This window comes from Triturus cristatus, chromosome 8 (genome assembly GCF_964204655.1).
Source record: "Triturus cristatus chromosome 8, aTriCri1.1, whole genome shotgun sequence".
NCBI lineage: Eukaryota > Metazoa > Chordata > Amphibia > Caudata > Salamandridae > Triturus > Triturus cristatus.
Window position 1 is genome coordinate 48,234,218 of NC_140591.1, and position 26,806 is coordinate 48,261,023.

General features: G+C 49.3%; 1 protein-coding gene across 2 annotated transcripts in view; it reads left to right on the top strand.

Annotated features, from left to right (window-relative positions):
• The window catches only part of LOC146800023 (uncharacterized), a 227,382-nt gene that overhangs the window by 101,024 nt on the left and 99,552 nt on the right, over positions 1–26,806 (top strand). For both annotated transcript variants that reach the window (XM_085620929.1, XM_085620928.1), the window contains exon 4: positions 19,766–19,855. In XM_085620929.1, the coding sequence (XP_085477055.1) occupies positions 19,766–19,855 (90 nt within the window). The remainder of the gene's footprint in view (positions 1–19,765; positions 19,856–26,806) is intronic.

A 26,806-nucleotide genomic window follows, 5' to 3' on the forward strand; every position in this document is an offset into this window, starting at 1 on the left:
CCTCCACCCGAACCTTCCAACTTTATACCTTCATGCGTGGAGGTTGAGCGTCAGCAGTTGATAGCTTTTGACCTTCCTCCTGAAGTATGTAACATTATTTTGGCGGCCAGGCGGCCCTCCACTAAGACGGTATACGCCTGCCATTGGCAGAAATTTCTATTATACTGTATAGAAAGGTCTATTGACCCTCTTTCTGCTTCTCTTTCCACTGCTTTTCTATTCATTCCAACCCTTGCCTAACAGGGCTGTGCTTTGGGAACTGTCAGGGGTTATCTTTCTGCTCTGTCTTCTTTTTTGCAGCTGCCAGACCAACCCTTTCTCTTCAAGTCTTCAATTGTAAATAGATTTTTTAGGGGGCTGGAGCACTTGTTTCAGCCTACGCCCTTTGTTACGCTGCAGTGGGACCTTCATTTGGTCCTTACTTATCTTATGCTTGCTCCCTTCGAGCCTTTACACAACTGTCCCCTTTGGCTGCTTCCCATCAAGACAGCCTTTTTAGTGGCGATTAAATCTGCCTGGAGGGTGAGTGAGTTGCAGGTGTTGTCTTGTACACCTCCCTACATGATGTATTTTCCGGACAAAGTGGTGCTTCACACCTGTGCATCATTCTTGCCTAAGGTTGTGACCCCATTCCATCTGGGTCAATCCATCACCGTGCCCACCTTCTTTCCTCTCCCTCATCCCTCTAAGGAAGAGGAGCGTCTCCGCTGACTGGACCCAAAAAGAGCTTTCTCGTTCTACCTTGACTGTACAAAAGAGTTACAGGTGGACGACGAACTCTTTGTGGGATACGTGGGAGCTAAGAAGGGGTGGGCGGTGCAGAAAAGGACTATCTCTTGCCGGGTCGTTCTCTGCATCAAGATCTGCTATTCCTTGGCCAAGAAGCAGCCCCCTGAGGGATTAAGGCCCGTTCCACCAGGGGAAAGGCTGCGACTACTGCCTTAGTTCAGGGTGTCCCAGCCATGGACATCTATCAGGCAGCTACTTGGGCATCTTTGTACACATTTGGAAAACACCACTGCCTGGACAGTCAGGGCCGCAGGGATAGGCATTTTGCCCGTTCGGTCATGCAGGACTTCCTAGTGTAAGGGATTGGTCCGGAACCAACCACCGGGCACCGGGATGGGATGGATTAGGTATCTAATTCAAAGGTGAGGAATCTGCAGCTAGGAGTCTCTATCAGATGAACAAGTTACTTACCTTCGGTAACGCATTATCTGGTACAAACTCTATCTAGCTTCAGATTCCTTACCGCCTCACCTATGCCTCTCCACTTTGTGGACTCATTTTGTTGGACCAGGGTTACTCCCCTTTTCAGGCCCCTAGTTGTGCACACGACTACATAAGTTACTTTGTGGCTCTGCGCTTCTGGCGTGGAAAAAGCAAAAAGTACTGACATCCGCGTGCCTGGGTGGTGCCTATATAGGTCATTACCGACGATGTCCCGCCGAGCGGAATGGAGCCACCCAACGGTGCGCGCAAGGGGTATTGCTCAGCAAAAGTTTCTGGATCCAGCCTGACGCCTGGGAAATTCAAAGGTAAAGAATCTGCAGGTAGATAGTCCCAACCAGATAATGCGTTACAGAAGGCAAGTAGCTTGTCCAATTAGCTAATCAAGGCATCCACTTCTCAGGAATCTCTGCTTCATTACAATTGGACGTGCAATCTCCTACAAAGGTTAGGCCTTCTGGTCAACCCCAACAAGTTGACTTCTGTCCCGGTTCAAACCTTACATTGTCTGGGAGCTTCCATTGACACAATTCGGGCAAAAGTGTGTCCTTCGGAGGAGAGTCTCTTATCGATCCTTCGTAACTGTCATGCTCTCATGAAAGCCTCTCATCTAATGGTGAGAACAGTATCATCCCTCATGCATCTTTCTCACACCGAATGCCTGTCTCCACATGCAAGCTCTACAGCAATATCTTGAGGACCAGTGGGTCTAACTGACAATTGGGATGACAGGATACAACTATCCCTTCATGCAAAGCTGTCCCTGAAATGGTGGTGCACTCCAACCAACCTACTTTGAGGTACGTCATTTCATTAGGAGATCCCTCCTCAAACTATAGTCACGGATGCCTCACTACTGGGATGAGGAGCCCACCTGGATCACAGAGAGTATCAACATACCATATCAATCACCTCAAGCTGTGCTTAGTCCGTCTTGTGCTGAAGGCGCTTTATACGTCATTCAGATCCCACTCCCTGCTAGTTCATAAAGACAATACAACAATCATGTACTACCTCAATAAGCAGGGGGGGATGAGGTTCAGGCCCTTGTCACATGAAGCCCAGACAACCTGGAAATGGCTTCTGGCCAGGAACCTCATGATCACGGCAACTCACCTTCCAGGTATCCAAAATGCTCAAGCAGACTCTTGCAAGAAAACCACGAGTTGGTCTTACACGACCATGTCGTCCCAAACGTCTTTCAACGGTGGGGAACTTCAGCCACCGTAGAAAAGAAAAAATGCCGAAGCTTCGCTACAAAGTACTTCCAGCCAGGGACACTTTGGAATGCCATATGGATAAATTAGTCCGACAAATTCCTCTGTGCTTTTCCGCCGATTTCCCCGATCCCAACATTCCTCATCAAGCTGTCCCAATCGAGAACCAAGATTATCCTCATAGCTTCGGAGTGGCCACAACAATAGTGGTTCACGGACCTCCTTCACCGGTCCATCCATACACATCTGAAGTTGCCATGCAGACCATACCTGCTAACGAAGTTAGGAGGCCAGATTGTACACCCCAGTCTCTCCTCTTTGAATTTGGCAGCATGGCTCCTGAGCTAGTACAGTACGGACACTTGAATCTGTCGCAAGACTGCATGGACAACCAGACTTTCCGCATATGCCTTCAAATGGAAGAGTTTTTGCATATGGTGTTCCTCTAAGAACGTGGACCCTGCGTCTTGCCAGGAAGATGTCCTTCTTCCATACTTACTCCATTTGGCAAAATCTGGCTTGCAGTTCTGTCCTATAAGGGTTCACTTGGCAGCTCTTATTGTCTATAGAAAATGTCCTTTACAAATCTGTCTTTCCGAATTCCCCATAATCAAGGATTTTTTAGAAGGGTTAAAGAAGTTTTTCCCTCCTTTTAGGCGTCATAATCCTCCCCGGGAGCTTAACATAGTAGTTTCACATCTTATGCACGACCCCTTTGAGCTTATCCACAAAGCCTCCATGCAACACCTTTCTTGGAAGACCGCTTTCATTGTAGCAATAACATCAGCTCACAGTTTTAGCGATATCCAAGTGCTTTGATCTTACAAACAATACACAGTCTCCCACTCTAGCAAAGTGGGCATGAGAACTCACTCGAAATTACCCCCTAAGGTTATTTTGGATTTGCATGTCAATCAAAACATCTCCTTACTAACAGTCTTTCAAAATCCCTCTACTCCAGCTGAAAGAACTCTTAATTCCCTGGATATGAGGAGAGTTTTTAAATTCTATCTTGATAAGACAAGGGGCACCTGCAGATTGAACCAATTGTTTATCAACCATGATCCGGTCTGTACGGGTAGAGGTAAAGAGGCTACTGCTGCTTTTATTGAGTAATATCTCTATTCAGGATATTTGCATAGACTCTGATGCTAGAGCAGATGCTCAAGTAGGACAGGCCTCCCTTAGAAATCTATTTGCTTAAATAGCTACCATATTTAATTCTCTGTCTTGTCCACCACTCTTAGGAGGGTTCGGCTTGCTACACTATTCAGTGCTTATGACTATAAATGGGAATCCCATATGAGAGAAGAAATAGTTTCTTACCTGTAACTACAGTTCTCTCGTAGGAGAATTTCCACTATAGCCCTAAGCAACCCTCCCTCCTCCCCGGTGGAGTGGACAGAGGTAACCGTGGGACCTAAATATCATCACACATCGCCTCAAAAAGAACTGAAGCAACTGCCACCTGCTCAGCATGATGGGATACTGGTGGTAGCCGGGTTCTTAAAGGCACATTCTCTATTTTTAACTCCTAAAATGACAGCCTATGGGGCTACTCTGTCCTGCTTTCCTTCATCTCTTTCCTCTATCACAAAAGCGTTTGTGAAAGAAATTCCATCTGTTATATTAAACATCATAAAATTATACACATATATAATTCTCCTGGCGCCTTTGTTAAGTACAAGATGAAGTATTGGGCCATTGTAGCCTTGTTCTATAGGCTGCATAATATTTTATTGTCTTGCGTGACTCTGCAGGCCTTCCTGATGAAAGGCGAACATCTACACTTAAGATATATTGTGAAAAAGTGCTCCGGGGTCCCCGCACATGGGTGGGACTATTCAGTGGGTATGACTATAATGGGCATTTCCCTACGAGAGAACTGGAGTTAAAGGTAAATTATTCCTTATTTTTTGTCTAATATGGGCTAGTTCAACCCATATAGTACCCTGTATTAGCTGCTGTTGATCTGACATTGCCCTTTATGTTATATCTCCAAAACAGCTATTCGGCCCTCAAATCGGCATTCTGTTGATTCCTAATCTTCTATTGACTTTTTTGTACTCTTTGTCAAATCCCGGATGGCATCCTTAAGCATATGCCATGCTGTATGATTGGATGCTGTTTTAATATTTTGCAAGGTAAAAATATATGTACTTTTAATTGTTTAATAAAGGTCTCATCCTGAAGTACTGAATGAGCAACTGTTTTCTGTGGCCTAGTCTGCTGCCTGACGTTCGTGTATAGTTCTAATGTAACTAGGGAATGATCTGACCCCCAAATGGTATGATATTTAACATCTTTATTATTGATAAGAGCCTGACCTATTTAGAAATAATCAGTTCTTGAGCATTCTCTATGTACATGAGAAAATATGAGAACGCCCTTTCTGGTGGATCATGGTAGCACCATGATCCATAATATCCAGAGGATGTACTACTGTGGAGATGGCCTCATGAACTTTAAAGGACCGTGCATGCCGTGTGAAGTTTGTAGTATCTATATGAATGTCTATAATGTAATTGAAGTTCTCTTTCCTGCCGTCATACCCTCCCCTCCCTGACTGACCTCCCTGTGCAGGATCAGACCTGGCCAGTGCCGATCCTGGATCAGCCTCATTTCATGGTTGGTAATGCTATCTTTAGGAAAGTCGTTAGTGAGTATCCTCTCTGCAGCTCACTGCTTGGTGATGTCCTCTTTATCCCAGATCCTCCTCATGTTGCAGGACCTCTTTGTTGCCTTTGATGCAGTCGACCATCCCATTCTCATACGCACCTTGGAATCTCGAAAGGGATTCACTGGCAATGTTTTTACTGGTTTCCCTCCTACCGTTCAAACCGACACCAATTCATTCACATGGGCACAAAAGATCCTTATGTGTCCCTCAAGGGTTTTGTGCTGACTCCTGTCATCTTCAAGCTCTACATGGAGTCACTGGGTGCTCTACTCACAGAAATCAGCTTCAAAATTCACCAATATACTGAAAATACATAATTCTGTGTGAAAATCTCCTCTGCTTCAGGCATCCAACGCCTCAAACACTTCCTGTACATCAAGACCTGGATGCCAAACACCTACCTGAAGACAGAATTCCTGTTATTTGCCAAGAGCAAGATAAAAGATATGCACAAACCTGGCGTTTACAACTTATGTCCTGGTGCTTGACCTGCTGTGGAAACTGGGCTCTAAGTAAACCCTTCATACAAAAGGTGAAGGGAGTGATTCTTGCAATATATCGAACCACTGCCAATTAATTGGTGTGGGATTCCAACTGATCCTTCTTTTGCCCACCATTCCACTTCAGATTAGACCAATCCGCACGCAAATCGAGTTTATTTCCTGTGATTCTCGTCACTGGTGCTAGAGATCAGTGGGTCAGGGCAGGATCAGCTGAGGTCCGAGAGGACCCAAGGGTCCATCGTTGGCATAAATCCTCCCACCAGGGCTGTCTTGGTTCTTTGACCTTAGGAATCGATGTCAGTGTAGAGTAAGCACCAGTTCTGCACCCTCTAGCAGATGGTGAGTATGTCACTCGCTCAGCACCGGTTACTCTCCCCAGTTCAATCCTCTTCTCTAGGGTGCCACACAGCCCAGACACAGTGGCTGGGGTCTCCTTCTCGGGCAGTGCCTTCTTGCAGCGTGAGGCGTTCTTCCTCCGTTCTCAGCAGGTCATGTCACAGATGTACCCACAGCTATCCAGTAAGATGCCTAGACTACAAATGATGTCCCCTTGATATGGAAGATACGAGCCCTGGATACCCACAGTCGTCTGCAGACCACTTCCTTGGTGATTGAAGAACTCGGAGTGGGATAGTTTAGGTCCACATGTTCTACACTATTTTCAGAGAGGAGATGTTGATCCCACTGTCAATCTCAGGGAACCAGTGTGAAGTAGTTACTTTTGATAGTTAATGTTTCCTTTGATACAGTAGACACTTTGGCTCTCCCAGCAGAGAGTAGTGTTGCTAGTTCCCACTGAGGCCCCCACAATGTGAACACAGTGAATGCCGAAGACTCTGCACCTGGCTGGAATCAGTTGTTTGGAGTAGCACTGAGGGGAGAGACACGAGGACAGCACCTGCCTAGAAGACTTGTTAAACTTAACAACAATCTGCAGACTCACTCCTCCACTAGCAGCCCAAAGTGCAGTGCTCAGGAAGAGATAATCATCAGACCCTTGCTAACACGACCCCTGCTGCATTTCAAAAGGAGCCTCGTTGTAGGAAGGTGGATATCTGACTATGGTTACCCCCAACTTTTTGCCTAGTGTCTAGCTGGTTTTTCGACTTAGTTGGCCTGAGATCCTGCCATTCAGGGTCTCAGGCTGCCTGCTCTCTCCTTAAAATGGACTCCATGTACCCTAGGTACATACACAATTGGTAAGGATCACCTTATTGGACCCTGTACAGTATACCCTAGGTACCCAGGGCATAGGTGTACCCTAGGCCTCCCAGGGGCTGCAGCATGTATTATGCCACCCCTGGTCTGGCCTTCCAATCAGACACAACTGGCTGATCACTCAGCTGGGGCAAGGTCGTGTAATCACCCCTTGCTTAGATATAGTATATCTATATCTACCTTATATATAGACACATGTGTACCTATCAGCCACTCCTATGGCAGGCCTTAACAATCCTGGAGGCAGAGTGCTTGGTAACATGTGAGATGGTGCTCTAGCATGAGCTGAGCCTGTCTGCAGCTTTCGGAACCATGTCCTTATAGCTGTTCTATGATATAGCCTACCATATACTCTTAAAGTGCCTTATAATCTTAAACGGTTATGGTAACTATGGTTTGGCTTTATCAAAAGATGTCGTGTAAGGTGTCTAACACTTTGGAATAATACCCCCATACCATTTCTGGTGATGAGGATATTATTCCTCCCTTCTAGAGGGAGAGACATGTTAAAATCCTACTTTGCTGTTTAACTCTAACCAAAGCCTCAGCATCACAAAATGGATGCTGCTGCCACAGACACGGGTCTGACCTCCTGCTGCTGGGAGTGATCCCGGCAAGGGAGGCTTGGACAATAGGTTTCCTGCCTTGGGAGGTGCGAGCACCACCCCAGACAGGCCTTAGTGTATTGGGGCAGGGAGGGATGAATAGAATGAGACATGCCTGGGGCACACAAGGTGTCCCGTGCATAGTCCAGTTCAAACCGGTGCTGGGGCACTCCAGCCCCAGTCCTGGCGCGAAACTGGACAAAGGGAAGGGGGTGTAACCACCCCCCTCCCAGGTCCCACCCATAAGGCGTGACCTAGCAGGTAACCCAGCCCCCCAGATTTGGATAAGAGTGGTAGCTGGGCCCCAGGAGATTAGATTATCCTGAACCTGCAACTTGAACAGAAACTCTGGACCTTCGACATTCGACGAAAGAAGAAGACTGAAGAATCTCCCTTGTGGCCAAGGAGTGGCTACCCTGTGCAAACAGGCACCATCAAGAGACTACCCTTTGCTTTGCTGAAGCTCTACGAGGGACCGACTGCAGAGCCCGACCAGAGCCTTGACTTCCAGACTTCTCCGACCCTGATCCACATCCACAGCCATGCTGAGATCCGTGGAGGCGACGAGAGACGTGGGACCGGCTACCTGGGAAAAGTGGCCAGTATCTTCAAGCGCAGCTTCTGAGGCACCCTCGAAGTTGTGCACCGGGGATTGAGAAACCCCAAGCACCATCTGCACCGAAGATCAGCCCCCCACACTCCACGAGTCCTGCGTGGGGCCCTTCTGCATTTTCCTGCTTGCCGCGTATGTCCGGTTGCTTGCCCGCTGGCTAGTGGCCTTTGTGACGACGCATCCTGAAATCTTCACCGCTGGTTTGGCTCCTCCAGACTGGCTCCCGCTTCTTTGAACAAGAGAAGCACCCCAGACCTTCCTGGAGCAAGTCCTCCGTTCTTCCTGGGTTCCGCTTGCCAAGGCTTGGTGAGTCCTAGTCCAACTTCGACGCCGCCGACAGCAAGAGCCTTCGTGGGACAGCTCGCCTCCTGGTCCTGGTCGTCCTCGATGTTCCCTGGTCCTCGTGGCTGCAGCGACAAGCTTCACCTTCACCTGCAATCTTCACGACGTCGCCTGGTTCCTTCCTGGTTCCACGTGGTCACTGGCTAGTGACCTTGACTCTGTCCCTTCTGCTTGCAGGTCTCCTCTCTTCTTGATCCCAGCCTTGGGATCCACCGGACACTCTTCACTGACTGCCTGTCAGCAACTTTCCTTCAGGCATCCATAGAAGTCCACGACGAAACCCGAGGCAAGTTCACACCTATGCACCCGCAGCCTGTGGGCTAGGTAACTTGGGAACTTCGGTGCTCACAAGGGTATTGACTATCCTAGGGTCTAGTTTCCGAGTCTCGACTTTCTAGCTATACCAGAAGTGTCCTTAAACTGCTTATTTCTAACTGCTAGTGATTCTATTGACTTTTACGCATACGCGTGAGTGTTTCCACTCTGCACCTGAATCCCGTGGGCCTCCCACTTCCTAACTGTTGCTAGTGTAGTGTAGCCCCAGCGATTCCCTAGGCCTAGGCCTATCCTATTTCCGTGACAGTGGTCCTTATACCACTTACTTAGTATATGGTTTGCGTGGCCCCTAGGGCCTAACTGTATTACTTACCTGTGTGACTTAATGTATGCTTAAATAAGACTGTGTTGTACTTACCTCTAATCTCATAAAGAGTGCTGAGGGTTTGACTAGAATAAATACACTTTATTTTATATATATATCTGTTGTGGTGTCCTTTCATTTGGTATTCAAGGGATTATATATGGTATCACAGCTGGCTTCACATGCCCTTCAGAGTTTAGCCTAAGACTGCTCTTGTCCATGCTACCACTAGGATAGCTGGTCTATAAGGTTGACTTTACAACCAATCACCACAAGGGTTGTTTGGACTGATATAAGGTGTACACTAGAACTAGTGACATCATACATCAGGCCAACTTCTCACATTGGTGGCAGCGGTTGGGATCTGAGCTTGCTGTTGTAATACCATTGTAATCTTGAGATACTAAATTGAAAGATCACACAGATATTGTTTAGGTACATATAACATAGATTATAATACTTAAGTCCTACTGGACTTTGTGGTTGTAGGTTGAAGGGAGTAACACACCCTGACTACAACTACTAGAGAGGTTTAGTAGATACAACTAGTGTAGGTAGGTGCACACACCACACCCTCGCTAGAATCATGTCCCTGAATGGAGATCACACTGATACTCCCTCAGAAGAGGAGAATCCTGGACAGATTCCCTCTAGATATGATGCATTCACTTTCCAGGAGATGAGACAACTGTGTACCTCCAGGAGATTAAAACAGGGTTCCAACCCTACCCTTAGACAGCTAGTGGAGCTTCTGGAGGCCTATGATGCTGAAAGAGCTGCCAAGTATGGTGCCATAGCTGTAGATAAGGGTCTACCCACCACAGATGAGTCAGATGGGACTTCAGATGAAGAGGTAGACAGCCAGGGCCAAGTAGGAAGACTTAGCCAGGCTAACCTAAGCTGACATGGGAGTTTGCATGGGGTCCCCCCATACAGACCCCCAAGTGGGCTTAACCAGAGAAGCAGGAGGGACAGATCCCCTTCAAGGGAATCCATCCACTCCCATGTCGCTAGCATCTCTAATGCTTCCTCTTACAGGGGAATGACTTCCCCTGAGAGAAAGGAGCATGAAGCCAGAATGAGGGAAGCTAATCTGAGGATTCAGAGGGAAGAACTTGCCCTTGCCAAGGAGAAGCTTGCTCTGGCTAGAGAGCAAAAATTGTGTGGGTCAGAACCCACTGGTGGCAGCAACATTCCTAGAGATAGGGCTAGGTCTTATGACCATAGAAACGTAAGCAAGATAGTCCCCCCATATCAGAATGGGGATGACAGCCACAAGTGGATGACTGCTTTGAAGAGGGCCTGCAAAGTACAGCAGGTACCCCAGAGTCAGTGGGCAGCTATCTTGTGTCTCTCCGTTTCTGACAAAGGTAGAGACAAGCTCCTCACAGTCAGTGATGAGGATGCTAACAATTACAAAGTCCTGAAGAGTGCTCTGATAGATGGGTTTGGCTTAACCACTGAGCATTATAGGTTGTTGTTCAGAGACACCCAGAAGACACAGACACAGGACTGGTCTGATTTTGTGGATTGTGCCACTAAGGCTTTGGAAGGTTGGTTAACTGGCAGCAAGGTGCAGGACTATACAGGATTGTACAACTTGATTATGAGGGAGCAGATCCTTAGTAATTGTCAGAACCAGCTTCTCCTTCAACACCTGGTAGACTCAGATTTGACCTCTCCCCAAGAATTGGGAAAGAGGGCAGATAAATGGGTCAGGACCAGGATTAGGCCTAAAAATCAGGGTGGTGACCAAAAGAAAGATACCACCAAGCCTCAAGAGAAGGGTGGGGATAAAGCAAAAGAGAAATCTTCCTCAGGGCCCCAAAACTCCACACAGGGTGGTGGGTCCCAAGCTCCCTCCTCTACCACAGTTAAAAAGCCTTACTGCCATGAGTGTAAAACTCCTGGGCATTGGAAAACTGACAGCAGTTGCCCAAAGGCTAAAAACAAAACTGTTCCTCCAACTACTCCTGTCACACCACCTATTACTGTCAGCAGTAATCCCCCAGGTGATGGGAGTGCCCCCAAAAATTTGGTTGGGTTTTCTTGGGGAACACAGGGGGACCCTGGCTTAGCCAATTCCCCTACAGCAGCTACTCTTGTCTGTGATGGTGGCATGGGGCTTGCCAACTTCACTGCCTGTCCCAACACTTTGGGTAGGTACAGACAGGAGCCCTACATCAATGGTAGAAAAGCTGAGGCCTACAGAGACACTGGAGCTAGCATCACTATGGTGGCCCATAGGCTAGTTCCCTCTGAGCAGCTTTTGCCTGGTTTCTCATGCCAGGTAACTAACATTGATGGCAAACAGAACAGTCATCCCATGGCAGAGGTATGTCTCAGCTGGGGAGGTGTCACTGGCCCTAAAAGGGTGGCAGTGTCTCCAACCTTGCCTGTGGACTGCTTACTGGGGAATGACTTAGAACTCTCAGCTTGGGCTGGAGTTGAACAAGACACCCATTCCAAAATGGTAGGCCTTTCACAAAAGGGTGGTGGGGTTGTGCCAGTCACAACCCCTGTCCAAGTAGATTTCCTCCCTGAAAAGGTTGGAAGGGCAGTGGTAGCCACAGCCCAGGCAAAGACAGACTTCCCTGTAGAGATTGGCAGAGCTGTGACAGTCACAGCTCAAACTCAAGCTGAGTGCCTCCCTGAAAAGGTTGGCAAGGCTGTAATGGTCTCAGCCCATACTCAGACTGACATAGGTGTAGTGAAGCCTGAAACTATGGATCACTCCACACAAACAGAGAGTAGTGGGGAGGAAGAAAAGTCTCCCTCTCCCCAGACATTAGGAAAAGGTCAGCCTCCTCAGGGATCTGACCTCACCCCTTGTGAAGGAACTGCCCCAGAGGTAGCCAGGCCTGGCCTGGCAGAGCCTCTGATGTCAGTGGCCCCTTCCAAGGTGGGACCCAGTCTGGTGCAGGTAGCCTGCCTCTCTCTACCCTCCCTCAGTCAGCCCAGGACTGCAGAGGTCAGGGTGGCCAGTGGACCCCAAGAGGGCCCCTGTCCACAAGAACCCCCCCATCAAAAGAATGAGGATTGCCTGGCTAGTAGCCCTAGCCAGGTGATGGGTAAAAACATTCCTGAGGGATCCCCTTTACAGGTAGTTAGGGACCTCCCCCAGAGGGATTCTGTTGGGCACAGGCAAACATGGGACCTTAGGGCCCCAAACCTGACCTGTCCCTCCAGTAAGCCCACAAAAGGGACCCAGCCTCCAGTTTTAGGTAGCCAGAGGCTGACCCTGAGAGCACAGTGCAACTCAGTGAAAGAAAGAAAGGCATCCATGGTGGAGGATGATTGGAGGAAGCTGAGGCCTCACTTTGAGGACACTCACTTCAGTACTCCATCTCAACACCAGCCTTTTACTTTGCAAAGACACACCAAAGGTAGAGATTCCCTATGGTGGAGACCCTATGATACCTTTAGGATGAGGGATTGCTTAGTGGACCATGAGACAGGGGGTAACCATGCCAGTGCTGGTTCTTCCTTATATGGTCACTTAGGCAATAGAGGCTTACCTTGTCAAGGCCAGCCTTATCTCCTTTCGTTTGGGGGGGGGGGGGGGGTTGTGTAGGAAGGTGGATATCTGACTATGGTTACCCCCAACTTTTTGCCTAGTGTCTAGCTGGTTTTTCGACTTAGTTGGCCTGAGATCCTGCCATTCAGGGTCTCAGGCTGCCTGCTCTCTCCTTAAAATGGACTCCATGTACCCTAGGTACATACACAATTGGTAAGGATCACCTTATTGGACCCTGTACAGTGTACCCTAGGTACCCAGGGCATAGGTGTACCCTAGGCCTCCCAGGGGCTGCAGCATGTATTATGCCACCCCTGGTCTGGCCTTCCAATCAGACACAACTGGCTGATCACTCAGCTGGGGCAAGGTCGTGTAATCACCCCTTGCTTAGATATAGTATATCTATATCTACCTTATATATAGACACATGTGTACCTATCAGCCACTCCTATGGCAGGCCTTAACAATCCTGGAGGCAGAGTGCTTGGTAACATGTGAGATGGTGCTCTAGCATGAGCTGAACCTGTCTGCAGCTTTCGGAACCATGTCCTTATAGCTGTTCTATGATATAGCCTACCATATACTCTTAAAGTGCCTTATAATCTTAAACGGTTATGGTAACTATGGTTTGGCTTTATCAAAACATGTCGTGTAAGGTGTCTAACACTTTGGAATAATACCCCCATACCATTTCTGGTGATGAGGATATTATTCCTCCCTTCTAGAGGGAGAGACATGTTAAAATCCTACTTTGCTGTTTAACTCTAACCAAAGCCTCAGCATCACAAAATGGATGCTGCTGCCACAGACACGGGTCTGACCTCCTGCTGCTGGGAGTGATCCCGGCAAGGGAGGCTTGGACAATAGGTTTCCTGCCTTGGGAGGTGCGAGCACCCCCCCAGACAGGCCTTAGTGTATTGGGGCAGGGCGGGATGAATAGAATGAGACATGCCTGGGGCACACAAGGTGTCCCGTGCATAGTCCAGTTCAAACCGGTGCTGGGGCACTCCAGCCCCAGTCCTGGCGCAAAACTGGACAAAGGGAAGGGGGTGTAACCACCCCCTCCCAGGTCCCACCCATAAGGCGTGACCTAGCAGGTAACCCAGCCCCCCAGATTTGGGGGCTGGGTTACCTGCAACTTGAACAGAAACTCTGGACCTTCGACATTCGACGAAAGAAGAAGATTGAAGAATCTCCCTTGTGGCCAAGGAGTGGCTACCCTGTGCAAACAGGCACCATCAAGAGACTACCCTTTGCTTTGCTGAAGCTCTACGAGGGACCGACTGCAGAGCCCGACCAGAGCCTTGACTTCCAGACTTCTCCGACCCTGATCCACATCCACAGCCGTGCTGAGATCCGTGGAGGAGACGAGAGACGTGGGACCGGCTACCTGGGAAAAGTGGCTAGTATCTTCAAGCGCAGCTTCTGAGGCACCCTCGAAGTTGTGCACCTGGGATTGAGAAGCCCCAACCCCAAGCACCATCTGCACCGAAGATCAGCCCCCCACACTCCACGAGTCCTGCGTGGGGCCCTTCTGCATTTTCCTGCTTGCCGCGTATGTCCGGTTGCTTGCCCGCTGGCTAGTGGCCTTTGTGACGACGCATCCTGAAATCTTCACCGCTGGTTTGGCTCCTCCAGACTGTCTCCCGCTTCTTTGAAAAAGAGAAGCACCCCAGACCTTTCTGGTCTGCACCAGAAGCAAGTCCTCCGTTCTTCGTGGGTTCCGCTTGCCAAGGCTTGGTGAGTCCTAGTCCAACTTCGACGCCGCCGACAGCAAGAGCCTTCGTGGGACAGCTCGCCTCCTGGTCCTGGTCGTCCTCGATGTTCCCTGGTCCTCGTGGCTGCAGCGACAAGCTTCACCTTCACCTGCAATCTTCACGACGTCGCCTGGTTCCTTCCTGGTTCCACGTGGTCACTGGCTAGTGACCTTGACTCTGTCCCTTCTGCTTGCAGGTCTCCTCTCTTCTTGATCCCAGCCTTGGGATCCACCGGACACTCTTCACTGACTGCCTGTCAGCAACTTTCCTTCAGGCATCCATAGAAGTCCACGACGAAACCCGAGGCAAGTTCACACCTATGCACCCGCAGCCTGTGGGCTAGGTAACTTGGGTACTTCGGTGCTCACAAGGGTATTGACTATCCTAGGGTCTAGTTTCCGAGTCTCGACTTTCTAGCTATACCAGAAGTGTCCTTAAACTGCTTATTTCTAACTGCTAGTGATTCTATTGACTTTTACGCATTACGCGTGAGTGTTTCCACTCTGCACCTGAATCCCGTGGGCCTCCCACTTCCTAACTGTTGCAAGTGTAGTGTAGCCCCAGCGATTCCCTAGGCCTAGGCCTATCCTATTTCCGTGACAGTGGTCCTTATACCACTTACTTAGTATATGGTTTGCGTGGCCCCTAGGGCCTAACTGTATTACTTACCTGTGTGACTTAATGTATGCTTAAATAAGACTGTGTTGTACTTACCTCTAATCTCATAAAGAGTGCTGAGGGTTTGACTAGAATAAATACACTTTATTTTATATATATATCTGTTGTGGTGTCCTTTCATTTGGTATTCAAGGGATTATATATGGTATCACAGCTGGCTTCACATGCCATTCAGAGTTTAGCCTAAGACTGCTCTTGTCCATGCTACCACTAGGATAGCTGGTCTATAAGGTTGACTTTACAAGCAATCACCATAAGGGTTGTTTGGACTGATATAAGGTGTACACTAGAACTAGTGACATCATACATCAGGCCAACTTCTCACACTCGTCTCCATCGTCTCATTCTTCATTGTCTGAGGCTACACCTTTTAGCTCAGAAATACTAGCAATACCTGTCCACTGTCTCAAGGGGCTGTACTATAACCTCCATCCCAGTGGCACCAAAATGCAGCCACACGCCCACAAATAATATGGAATCCTGCTACCAGTCATACGACAATCAACATAACATGCACATATGGATGCCAGTGCGAGGACTGGGCAAGACCTTCAAGCAAAGCTTTGCAGGTGTGGAGCCTAATACAGAACCGAAAATAATATCTGGCCAGTGCTGTCCATTGCCGTCACCAGTGTTTGATGTATGTGACCCAGGATATGGGCAGTCAATTAGAGAGCACGCTAGGTGCTCCCATCCAGACCATCAGGCGAGGTCCCAGAGCTATGATGAAAGACCTATACCTCCGCGTTCACATGATGGTGTGTGCTTCACCAAAGCATTATCAGCATACCAGATCACTTACAGCTAGGGACGCTCAGGGTAGGGGTGAAAACCTGTAATACCCAAAGGGCTATTCAAGCTAAAATAAAGTTGTGCTAATCCATTATTGTTTAGAATAAATAACCTGAATTTCCTGTTGTTACGTACACTCTGTTTTCTGTTAATCTTTTCTTCCTGCATTATGAAGTCATCACAAAATGCTTTGTCAAAACATGGCAAACCACTTTCTAGATAAGGGCTTCGCTATAGGCAATGTATAAGGCAATGTATGTCTCTTAAGTAGAAGGTTGGATTCTACATCATAAGTGTTGTACCCTGTCATTTCTTGACCTGTGTCAGTTTGAAGTGATTACTCAAGATAAGGCTCAGGTTTTAAGTAAAAAGAAAACCTTCAGACCACCCAGTGAACCAATGTCAGGCTGGTTGCCGGCCACTTTCCCTGAACTCTGGACTGTTTTTAATGCAAATTTGATCAACTCCTCATTAATCAGCTTTGTGTTCCTTCCCTTTTCAAACCATCCATCAGCATTTCACTTTAGAAAAAAGAAAACCTGCCCCCATTTCCTCCCTCCCATTAACAACTCATAGAATATCTACTTGAAGCACAGTGTGTTAGATCTTTTCAGCCTCAGGGTGCTCTTCCTCAAAACATTTTGCCTTCACCCTCCTATTTTTCAGAATTAGTTTTTGCTGGACTTAGGACTCGAGCACTGGTTAGAAGTGGTAAAGTGCACAGAGTGCCTGTGCTCACCCCCTAAAACATGGTAAAATGAGCTTACACCTGAATGACATATTTCATTTACTTAAGTCCTTAGTAAAGCGGTATACCATATACCCAGGGACTGTAAATTACACTCTTTTCATGTGCGGAGGTCTGTGGAGGGACTTGTCCCAGAATCCCATGCTGCTGTCACTCCCGCTCACTTAAAAGTGCCTTTCAGAGACCGAAGGATGCCGGACCACCCCTCTTGGTATGCGGTTCTCTGGGCAGGCCAAGTCCTACTGGCCAAGGCAGAGAGAGTACTTCCTGGACCATCAGGAGGGGGACCTAGAAGCCCTCGCTAAGGCACGTAGGGAAGTCTTTGTTCCCATTTCTCCCATTCCCAGTTCCCTGGATATCAACCTGCTGCGGCACAAGCGCATCCCTCTGCTGCCTAAAGTAGTAGTGCTGGGAACTTTTCTAACTAGAGACACCCTCACCTGACCCGTTTGTTCATGACATAGTACCATCTTGGCAGCCTACCCACCTAAGTTGTCAACTAGTTTCACAGTAACCTTGTTTAATTCTGTCATATCTTGGTTCTGTTGGTGAGTCTTTATGGGGAAGCGCAGGCTGGTGGGGGCAAATTCCAAAGCACCTGCGAACACGGTCTCAACCATGGACGCTTTCTTACAACGAGCTGTTGGCATCTTGGACAAGGAGATCCAATTAGCCTCCTGGCGCCTCTCTCGTTCTCCTGTAAACCACGTATGCCATGGCCCTCTGAGTGTCTCTCCATCTTTATGCCCAGACTACCCTGAACCAGCTTTAGATTCTGATCCTTTTTCCGTTGAACAGAATAAGGACAGGGACACTGCTTCACCTTTGGACCAAGGCACCTCCCAGATACTGGACAGTCGAGCAGTTCCATCAGTATCTGTACAGAATCCCGGGGTGGGGAAGGGAACAAGAGCCAAAAGGAAACCCTCCCAATCACCCCCCCCCCTCCCTCCCCCCCCCCCCCCATCGGTAGTAACGCCAACCGACGGAAAAGCAATGGTTTGCACTCCAGCCCTTCAGACTTTTCGGACCCGTCTAAAACTGATTTGGCCGCCATGTTGGAATCTTTAATGGTTTCCATGACAGCTGCTTTGGACTCTAAAATGAATTCCCATCGTCCAACGCTTAACAGCATTTGAAAGGGATCTTGCCACGCTGAATTTGTCCTCCCGAGTTGATTTTGTGGCAGCAGGCGCAGGGACTCTGAGCTCATCTGTTGCATCCAACGCTGCGTGTTGTAGCGTGTTGTAGCGTGCAGATAAGACAATAAGAGTCCATTGCCACAGTAGGTGCTGGAGGGTACATCTAATCACATATGTCCACACCTACGGCCTGCCCATCCACCAACATTGTCTATGAACCCAAAGGAGGGGGCCCCCACTCAATCCAAGTTTAAATCTGGCCCTCAAGATGTTGTGAGTAGGGCAATCATGATGTCCAGGGAGGGGAAAAAAGAGCCATCTTTCTGAGGCACCTATCAATCCATCCATTGTTCAACCTCTCGACACTTACCACCAGAATCTACCCCTTTTGTAGTAGTTCTAGCAAATGTACCGGTTCTCCCGTTGGGAGTGTAGGAAGAATTTGGCCAACTCAAGCATATAGTGGTGCAGTGTGTGAACTCCAATACTGCCCCAGGCTTGGGGGTGGAAAGACGCATCACTATGAAAAAGAAAGATCCTCGTGTTCCTGTCTCCTTCACACAGGAGCCAGAACATAAGTAGTGTCCTGGTCCTCCTGTCGTGCTGGCATGGGGTTCACAGAGGTTGCGTCATTGAACTCCTGTAGTCATTGAATCGAGTTTACAGGTTTCAGAACTGTATGTTTCCAAGATTGGTCAGCATGCTCTTTACGTAGCCAATCCATGTGTATCTTGCTCGACTTGTCCAGTGGCACTATCTCCCGAAGGCTATTGTGATAGTCGTCCAGGGCGGGTGTGTACTTCAACCTGCGCCAAGAGAGCAGGGGCCTTAGCTGGGCTTTGTGTATCACCGGGGTAAGACCCATATCCCGTCGTTATGGGAAAAGGGTAGGTTAGCTAAGGCCCAAGAAAGTTATTCTCTGCAACTCCCAGCTCGCCCACAGCCCCCCAATCCTCCGCCCCGCACAGCGTGCTGCCCTCTGTCTTAGCCGTGTATACTTTGGGTGCTGGTGAAACGCGTTTAGTCTTGGAAGCTTTATAAATTAGGATGGCAGCAGCCTGGTGTGCTCGTTTTAAGGTACTTCTCTTGACCTGAGCGGACCGGCACATAGTCCTAGTAAGGGTTCTGCCGAAATAAGTGGACTCGTTAACTCTCTCTGATGGTTGCCCTTCCAGTAGAATAGAGACTCCGAATGTCCTATGGGGATTTATGGCCATTCATTGGCCAGTCCCCGATCGTCACAGGGTGACACAGTTCTATTGACAAGATTTTGAAGTCCCCTCGGAGTTTTGGAAACGAATAGAGTGTCATCTGCACTGGAGTAGGGGCATCTTCCTACCTATGACCTTGGGGGAGTCATTCTCTCTGTCCTCCAAGTAAGAGACCGCGTCGTTAAGGAATGGTGAGAACCGTGTGGGAGCTAGGACGCCCCCCAGTCGGACGCCCTTATCCACCCCTATCCGCTCAGTCAGTTCCCCTCCGGGCCCCGTCTGTCTGTCGCATATGTACCCTGCGTAGACGGATTCGGCTCCTACTGACGGACACTACGGAGCCGGTGGTCTGTACCGTCCCAAATCAGGTGGGAGCAGGAACAGGCTGGCCTTTTAACTTGGTTCACTCCCTCCTTTTGTTTGGCGCTTTTGCCTCTGTGCTGTAAGAGGTAAAAAAGGATTCAGATGGGAACTCATATCCGTCTGTTTTTCGCTGTATATACCCTTTCTTCATATTTTAGGCCAAACGCGCTATCATTAATTGTCTTATGGCGTTTCATAGCCGTTTTATTCAAGTTTTAAAAGTAGTTTTATGTATAGTGATTTGTGGCATTTTATGGTTGCAGAAACCGAGCAAAGTATTTTGATGATGGAGTATCTTTTTTTCAGGATTCTTTTATCACGTATTTTTCCTGCAGTAATTGAGATTTTATTAGACTTCCTCCCTTTGTATAAAGATCAAAGCATACTATCCACAAAGAAGTGTTCTTTCCTCCCTTGTCCATATAAGAGCCATCGTCTTCATTAACGTTTTAGAATGATTAAACCTAATGTTTAATGCAGCCTGCAATGTCCCCGTTTTCCTATCGCAGGGTCTCCCCCTCTCACGTCTGAGCCTGAGAAGAAATTCGAAGCAGTGGATGGAGATGGACCAGGCAGCCGAAGCGCCAGCGTCAGTGCAGGTAAAGAACAGTTTGTATTGATGGGTGGGCAGTGAGTGTCCACCTTCGAGGCCCGGGCATTCATGGTGCATCAGGGTAGTTTCATCACTCTTTGATGGAGATGGACCAGGCAGCCGAAGCGCCAGCGTCAGTGCAGGTAGAGGACAGTTTGTATTGATGGGTGGGCTGTGAGTGTCCACCTTCGAGGCCCGGGCATTCATGGTGCATCAGGGTAGTTTCATCACTCTTTGATGGAGATGGACCAGGCAGTCGAAGCGCCAGCGTCAGTGCAGGTAGAGGACAGTTTCTATTGATGGGTGGGCTGTGAGTGTCCACCTTCGAGGCCCGGGCATTCATGGTGCATCAGGGTAGTTTCATCACTCTTTGATGGAGATGGACCAGGCAGCCGAAGCGCCTGCGTCGCTGCAGGTAAAGAACAGTTTGTATTGATGGGTGGGCAGTGAGTGTCCACCTTCGAGGCCCGGGCATTCATGGTGCATCAGGGTAGTTTCATCACTCTTTGATGGAGATGGACCAGGCAGCCGAAGCGCCTGCGTCAGTGCAGGTAGAGGACAGTTTTTATTCATGGGTGGGCAGTGAGTGTCCACCTTCGAGCCCCGGGCATTCATGTTGCATCAGGGTAGTTTCATCACTCTTTGATGGAGATGGACCAGGCAGCCGAAGCGCCAGCGTCGGTGCAGGTAGAGGACAGTTTGTATTGATGAGTGGGCAGTGAGTGTCCACCTTCCATGGCCCGGGCATTCATGGTGCATCAGGGTAGTTTCATCACTCTTTGATGGAGATGGACCAGGCAGCCGAAGCGCCAGCGTCAGTGCAGGTAGAGGACAGTTTGTATTGATGGGTGGGCAGTAAGTGTCCACCTTCGAGGCCCGGGCATTCATGGTGCATCAGGGTAGTTTCATCACTCTTTGATGGAGATGGACCAGGCAGCGAAGCGCCAGCGTCAGTGCAGGTAGAGGACAGTTTGTATTGATGGGTGGGCAGTGAGTGTCCACCTTCGAGGCCCGGGCATTCATGGTGCATCAGGGTAGTTTCATCACTCTTTGATGGAGATGGACCAGGCAGCCGAAGCGCCAGCGTCAGTGCAGGTAAAGAACAGTTTGTATTGATGGGTGGGCAGTGAGTGTCCACCTTCGAGGCCCGGGCATTCATGGTGCATCAGGGTAGTTTCATCACTCTTTGATGGAGATGGACCAGGCAGCCGAAGCGCCTGCGTCGGTGCAGGTAAAGAACAGTTTGTATTGATGGGTGGGCAGTGAGTGTCCACCTTCGAGGCCCGGGCATTCATGGTGCATCAGGGTAGTTTCATCACTCTTTGATGGAGATGGACCAGGCAGCCGAAGCGCCTGCGTCAGTGCAGGTAGAGGGCAGTTTTTATTCATGGGTGGGCAGTGAGTGTCCACCTTCGAGCCCCGGGCATTCATGGTGCATCAGGGTAGTTTCATCACTCTTTGATGGAGATGGACCAGGCAGCCGAAGCGCCAGCGTCGGTGCAGGTAGAGGACAGTTTGTATTGATGGGTGGGCAGTGAGTGTCCACCTTCCATGGCCCGGGCATTCATGGTGCATCAGGGTAGTTTCATCACTCTTTGATGGAGATGGACCAGGCAGCCGAAGCGCCAGCGTCAGTGCAGGTAAACAACAGTTTGTATTGATGGGTGGGCAGTAAGTGTCCACCTTCGAGGCCCGGGCATTCATGGTGCATCAGGGTAGTTTCATCACTCTTTGATGGAGATGGACCAGGCAGCCGAAGCGCCAGCGTCAGTGCAGGTAGAGGACAGTTTGTATTGATGGGTGGGCAGTGAGTGTCCACCTTCGAGGCCCGGGCATTCATGGTGCATCAGGGTAGTTTCATCACTCTTTGATGGAGATGGACCAGGCAGCCGAAGCGCCAGCGTCAGTGCAGGTAAAGAACAGTTTGTATTGATGGGTGGGCAGTGAGTGTCCACCTTCGAGGCCCGGGCATTCATGGTGCATCAGGGTAGTTTCATCACTCTTTGATGGAGATGGACCAGGCAGCCGAAGCGCCAGCGTCAGTGCAGGTAAAGAACAGTTTGTATTGATAGGTGGGCAGTAAGTGTCCACCTTCGAGGCCCGGGCATTCATGGTGCATCAGGGTAGTTTCATCACTCTTTGATGGAGATGGACCAGGCAGCCGAAGCGCCTGCGTCAGTGCAGGTAGAGGACAGTTTGTATTGATGGGTGGGCAGTGAGTGTCCACCTTCGAGGCCCGGGCATTCATGGTGCATCAGGGTAGTTTCATCACTCTTTGATGGAGATGGACCAGGCAGCCGAAGCGCCTGCGTCAGTGCAGGTAGAGGACAGTTTGTATTGATGGGTGGGCAGTGAGTGTCCACCTTCGAGGCCCGGGCATTCATCGTGCATCAGGGTAGTTTCATCACTCTTTGATGGAGATGGACCAGGCAGTCGAAGCGCCAGCGTCAGTGCAGGTAGAGGACAGTTTGTATTGATGGGTGGGCAGTGAGTGTCCACCTTCGAGGCGCGGGCATTCATGGTGCACCAGGGTAGTTTCATCACTCTTTGATGGAGATGGACCAGGCAGCCGAAGCACCTGCGTCAGTGCAGGTAGAGGACAGTTTGTATTGATGGGTGGGCAGTGAGTGTCCACCTTTGAGGCCCGGGCATTCATGGTGCATCAGGGTAGTTTCATCACTCTTTGATGGAGATGGACCAGGCAGCCGAAGCGCCAGCGTCGGTGCAGGTAGAGGACAGTTTGTATTGATGGGTGGGCAGTGAGTGTCCACCTTCCATGGCCCGGGCATTCATGGTGCATCAGGGTAGTTTCATCACTCTTTGATGGAGATGGACCAGGCAGCCGAAGCGCCAGCGTCAGTGCAGGTAGAGGACAGTTTGTATTGATGGGTGGGCAGTGAGTGTCCACCTTCCATGGCCCGGGCATTCATGGTGCATCAGGGTAGTTTCATCACTCTTTGATGGAGATGGACCAGGCAGCCGAAGCGCCAACGTCGGTGCAGGTAGAGGACAGTTTGTATTGATGGGTGGGCAGTGAGTGTCCACCTTCGAGGCCCGGGCATTCATGGTGCATCAGGGTAGTTTCATCACTCTTTGATGGAGATGGACCAGGCAGCCGAAGCGCCAGCGTCAGTGCAGGTAGAGGACAGTTTGTATTGATGGTTGGGCAGTGAGTGTCCACCTTCGAGGCCCGGGCATTCATGTATGTATGTATGTATTTATTTCTTGTTAAGCGCAGCTGTCACCCAAAAGGTATCCTGGCGCTGAGACCCTATTAAACCATCGGAAGAAGTATTTTACATTGCTCTTGGGAACAGGTAGGTCTTAAGATTTCTTTTAAAAGAGAGCAGATCTTGACTACCCCTCAGCGCCAGAGGTAGGGAGTTCCATAATGTGGCGGCCGTATAGCTAAAAGCACGGCCACCTATCCTTGCTCTAGTAATCCTGGGAATCCGCACCAGGAATGCCGGTGAAGATCTCAGAGGTCGGACAGCTTGATACCATGAAAACAGACCCTAAAGTGGAATTGGTCCGAGTCCATGCAACGCTCTAAATACAAGACATGACGCCTTGAAAGCGATCCTCTGCTGTACCGGCAACCAATGTAGATCAGCTAGAGCTGCAGAAGAAGAGGCAGAGCGTGGTCGCGACAGAGCCAATTTCGCAACCATGTTCTGGATCCTCTGCAACTTAAGGATCAATTTTTTAGGAGCTCCCAGAAGTAGTGCGTTACAGTAGTCTAACCTACTGAGTATGATACCACGCACTACCTCTGCTCTGGCACCTGTAGGGAGTATTGGCAAAATTTTGCGCAGGGCACGAAGCAGGCCCATGCAGGTCGCTGCGGTCTTATTTACTGAAACATCCAGCTGTAGGTCAGGTTCAAACACCACTCCTAAATTACGAGCCGATTTAGCTGCTTCCACAGAACCCGGAATAGAAGGTGGCCAAAAGTCGTCAGGCAACGCACGAGGAAAGCGATCAGGAGAACAATGGAGAACCTCCGTTTTTGACCCGTTGAACTGAAGTGAGTTAGCTCGCAACCATTCTGCTGTGGCCGACATACAGTGATGAAAAGTGTCTTTCGAGACCGACTCACTACCCTCAAATGAAAAAAATCAGTTGAGTGTCATCGGCATAATTGATGACTGATATGCCAAATGACTTAATAAGTTCTATAAGGGGTCGGAGATATAGATTAAACAGGATCGGGCTGATCGCCGACCCTTGAGGGACACCCTGGTTCACCTGTCGAGTGGCTGATTGAAATGGTGGTAAAGCCACAGCTTGCTGTCTGTCACTGAGATAGGACGTTAACCAGCTTAGGGCTAGATCGATTACTCCCACACTTTGGAGACGCTCCAAGAGAATCTCATGGTCAACCGTGTCGAACGCGGCCGACATGTCGAGCAGCACTAAAAAAGCTGACCTGCCCCTGTCGACACGCGTTCGTAGATCGTCTAGCACGGTAACCGATGCGGTCTCAGTACCGTGGGCCGGTCTAAAGCCAAATTGAGGTGTATCCAGGCAAGAGTTTGTTTCCAGGAAGTTAGACAAGGCTCTCGTGACCCATCTCTCAAGAACTTTTATCACAAATGGTAAAAGCGAGATGGGTCTATAGTTGGCCGGGCATGATGGATCTAAAGAAGCCTTTTTTAATAGTGGAGTTACTATTGCCAACTTCCAACTATCTGGGACTGTCGCCGTCATCAGTGACTGACAGCAAATAGAGTAGAGTGGAGGAAACAACTCATCTTGAAATGCCTTCCAGATCTTATGAGGCATTGGATCAAGTGGTGAGCCCGAGGACACTCCATTGGCCAAAACACCAAATTCTTCTAGCGAAAGAATGGGAAAACAAGGCAAATAAAAAGTATCTACCCTGTTGCTATCCCGTAAAGGCGCCGAATAACAGAGGGATTCCAGGGGGGGAGGTAGCGGTGACGCCAACTGTCCGGGCACTGAGAGTCCACTCAAAATGGTCCTAATTTTCTCCTCAAATGCAACGGCCAGAGAATCACACAGATCTTGAGAAGCCGGAATAGCTGGAACTGTACAGGATGGATTAGATAAGTTGTTAACCATCTTAAATAGGGTTTGCGATTTATTGGTGGCCTTCCCCAAGGTATCTTCTAAGAACTTTGCTTTAGCACTTCTTAGCTGAGTCTTGTATACCTGCAGGGCCACTTTATATGCTGCCCTGTCCGACTCCTTATATCCTCTCCTCCAAGTACGCTCAGCCTGTTTACAGCGGATCTTATGCTGTCTGAGATCATCATTAAACCAAGCGTTAGTTACTCTAGGTCTATCCCTCACCCTCCGCAGAGGGACCAGTTCATCTAGGGATGTCAAAATTTGCTGACAAAGGGCAGTATAGCTCTTATCTACACTATCCTCCACCAGGAAGCCCCTAGGCAATAGAGTAGGGCGGATTGGCTCTCTAAGAAGACGAGCCCATTGGCGGTTAAGTCTAAAGCCACTTGAGTTAGTTGATTTTAACGAAACGGGCAAAGCAATGGACATATTAATCAATGAGTGATCTGTCCAACCCTGCTCCAAGATCTCTTTCACTACAACCAGGTCCCTCTCGGCGAAGATCAGGTCTAACGTGTGTCCCTTAACATGCGTAGGTGATAAAACCAGCTGTGTGAGGTGAATATTACTACACGATTGGCAGAGCTCTCTGTAGGCCAGATCTTGAGGGCCAGAAGGCCAGAGGTTAAAGTCTCCCAATATTAGAAATTTAGCATGGGAGTTTGAAAGATCGTAAATCAAATCAACCAATGACTGAAGAGAAGTTATGGTCGAAGAGGGAGGTCTATAACATAACAACCCTGCAATCAAGGTGCCGCCCTGGGCCATGATAGAAAAGCCCATGAGCTCAAACCCTGACACTTCCTTTACTGCTAATTCCACAAGGGAGATTGAGTCTTTAAAAATATAACCTACTCCACCTCCCCTGCCAGAGGCTCGAGGAGTGTGTCTTATAAGATAGCCCGGTGGACAAGCCCAACCGAGTTCCGGCCCACAGTCCGCCGTAGTCCATGTTTCAGTCACAAATAATATATCCAGGTGTGAGGATTCTAATAAAAGGGCTATCTCCGCATGATGTTTCACGAGGGAACGAACATTCAGTAGGCCACAGGAGAGGGCCTTGTAAGATGAAGGACATGGCCGATGTTGGGCATCGTCCTCCATACGGTACAGTGAGTTGTTACAATCCTCATGGTTATCAACCAGGTGGGTGGCCACAGGCGCCCCTGAAGCACCCGGGACGCGAACGAGCGCAAACAGGCTTACCTCTGGCGCACCTCCGGCACGTCTACGGCGCGTCTACGGCGCGACCGCTGCGCGCATCCGCTGCGCGCCTGCTCACCCATACCTATTTATGATATTACGTCGCGCGGGCTTCCGGCTGCTAGAGCCTCTAGCCCCGACCAAGATGGCGCTACGAGTGTCCCAAGCTTCAGCACCCACCCAAGATGGCGGGCGGAGCACCACGACCCCACTAACTAAATCCCGCAAAAATGCGAGTGAGGGCACGATTTATAATGCAGGTGAGCCTAATCTAAAACCCCTGCTTACTGTCCCAACAAATGCCAGATGAATAGCAAATATAGCGAAAAGCAGCAGCAGCGCGATTCCATGCAGCGCAGTTTAAAAAGTATGCCCAAAAGTATACCAATACTAAAAAGCTGTCCAGCAATACACGCGATGGTGAAAGTCTATAGAGCGCTTTCCGAGAGCGGTTTAAATAGGCTCTCCAATGCGCGGGCTTCCGGCTGCTAGAGCCTCTAGCCCTGACCAAGATGGCGCTACGAGTGTCCCAAGCTTCAGCACCCACCCAAGATGGCGGACGGAGCACCACGACCCCACTAACTAAATCCCGCAAAAATGCGAGTGAGGGCACGATTTATAATGCAGGTGAGCCTAATCTAAAACCCCTGCTTACTGTCCC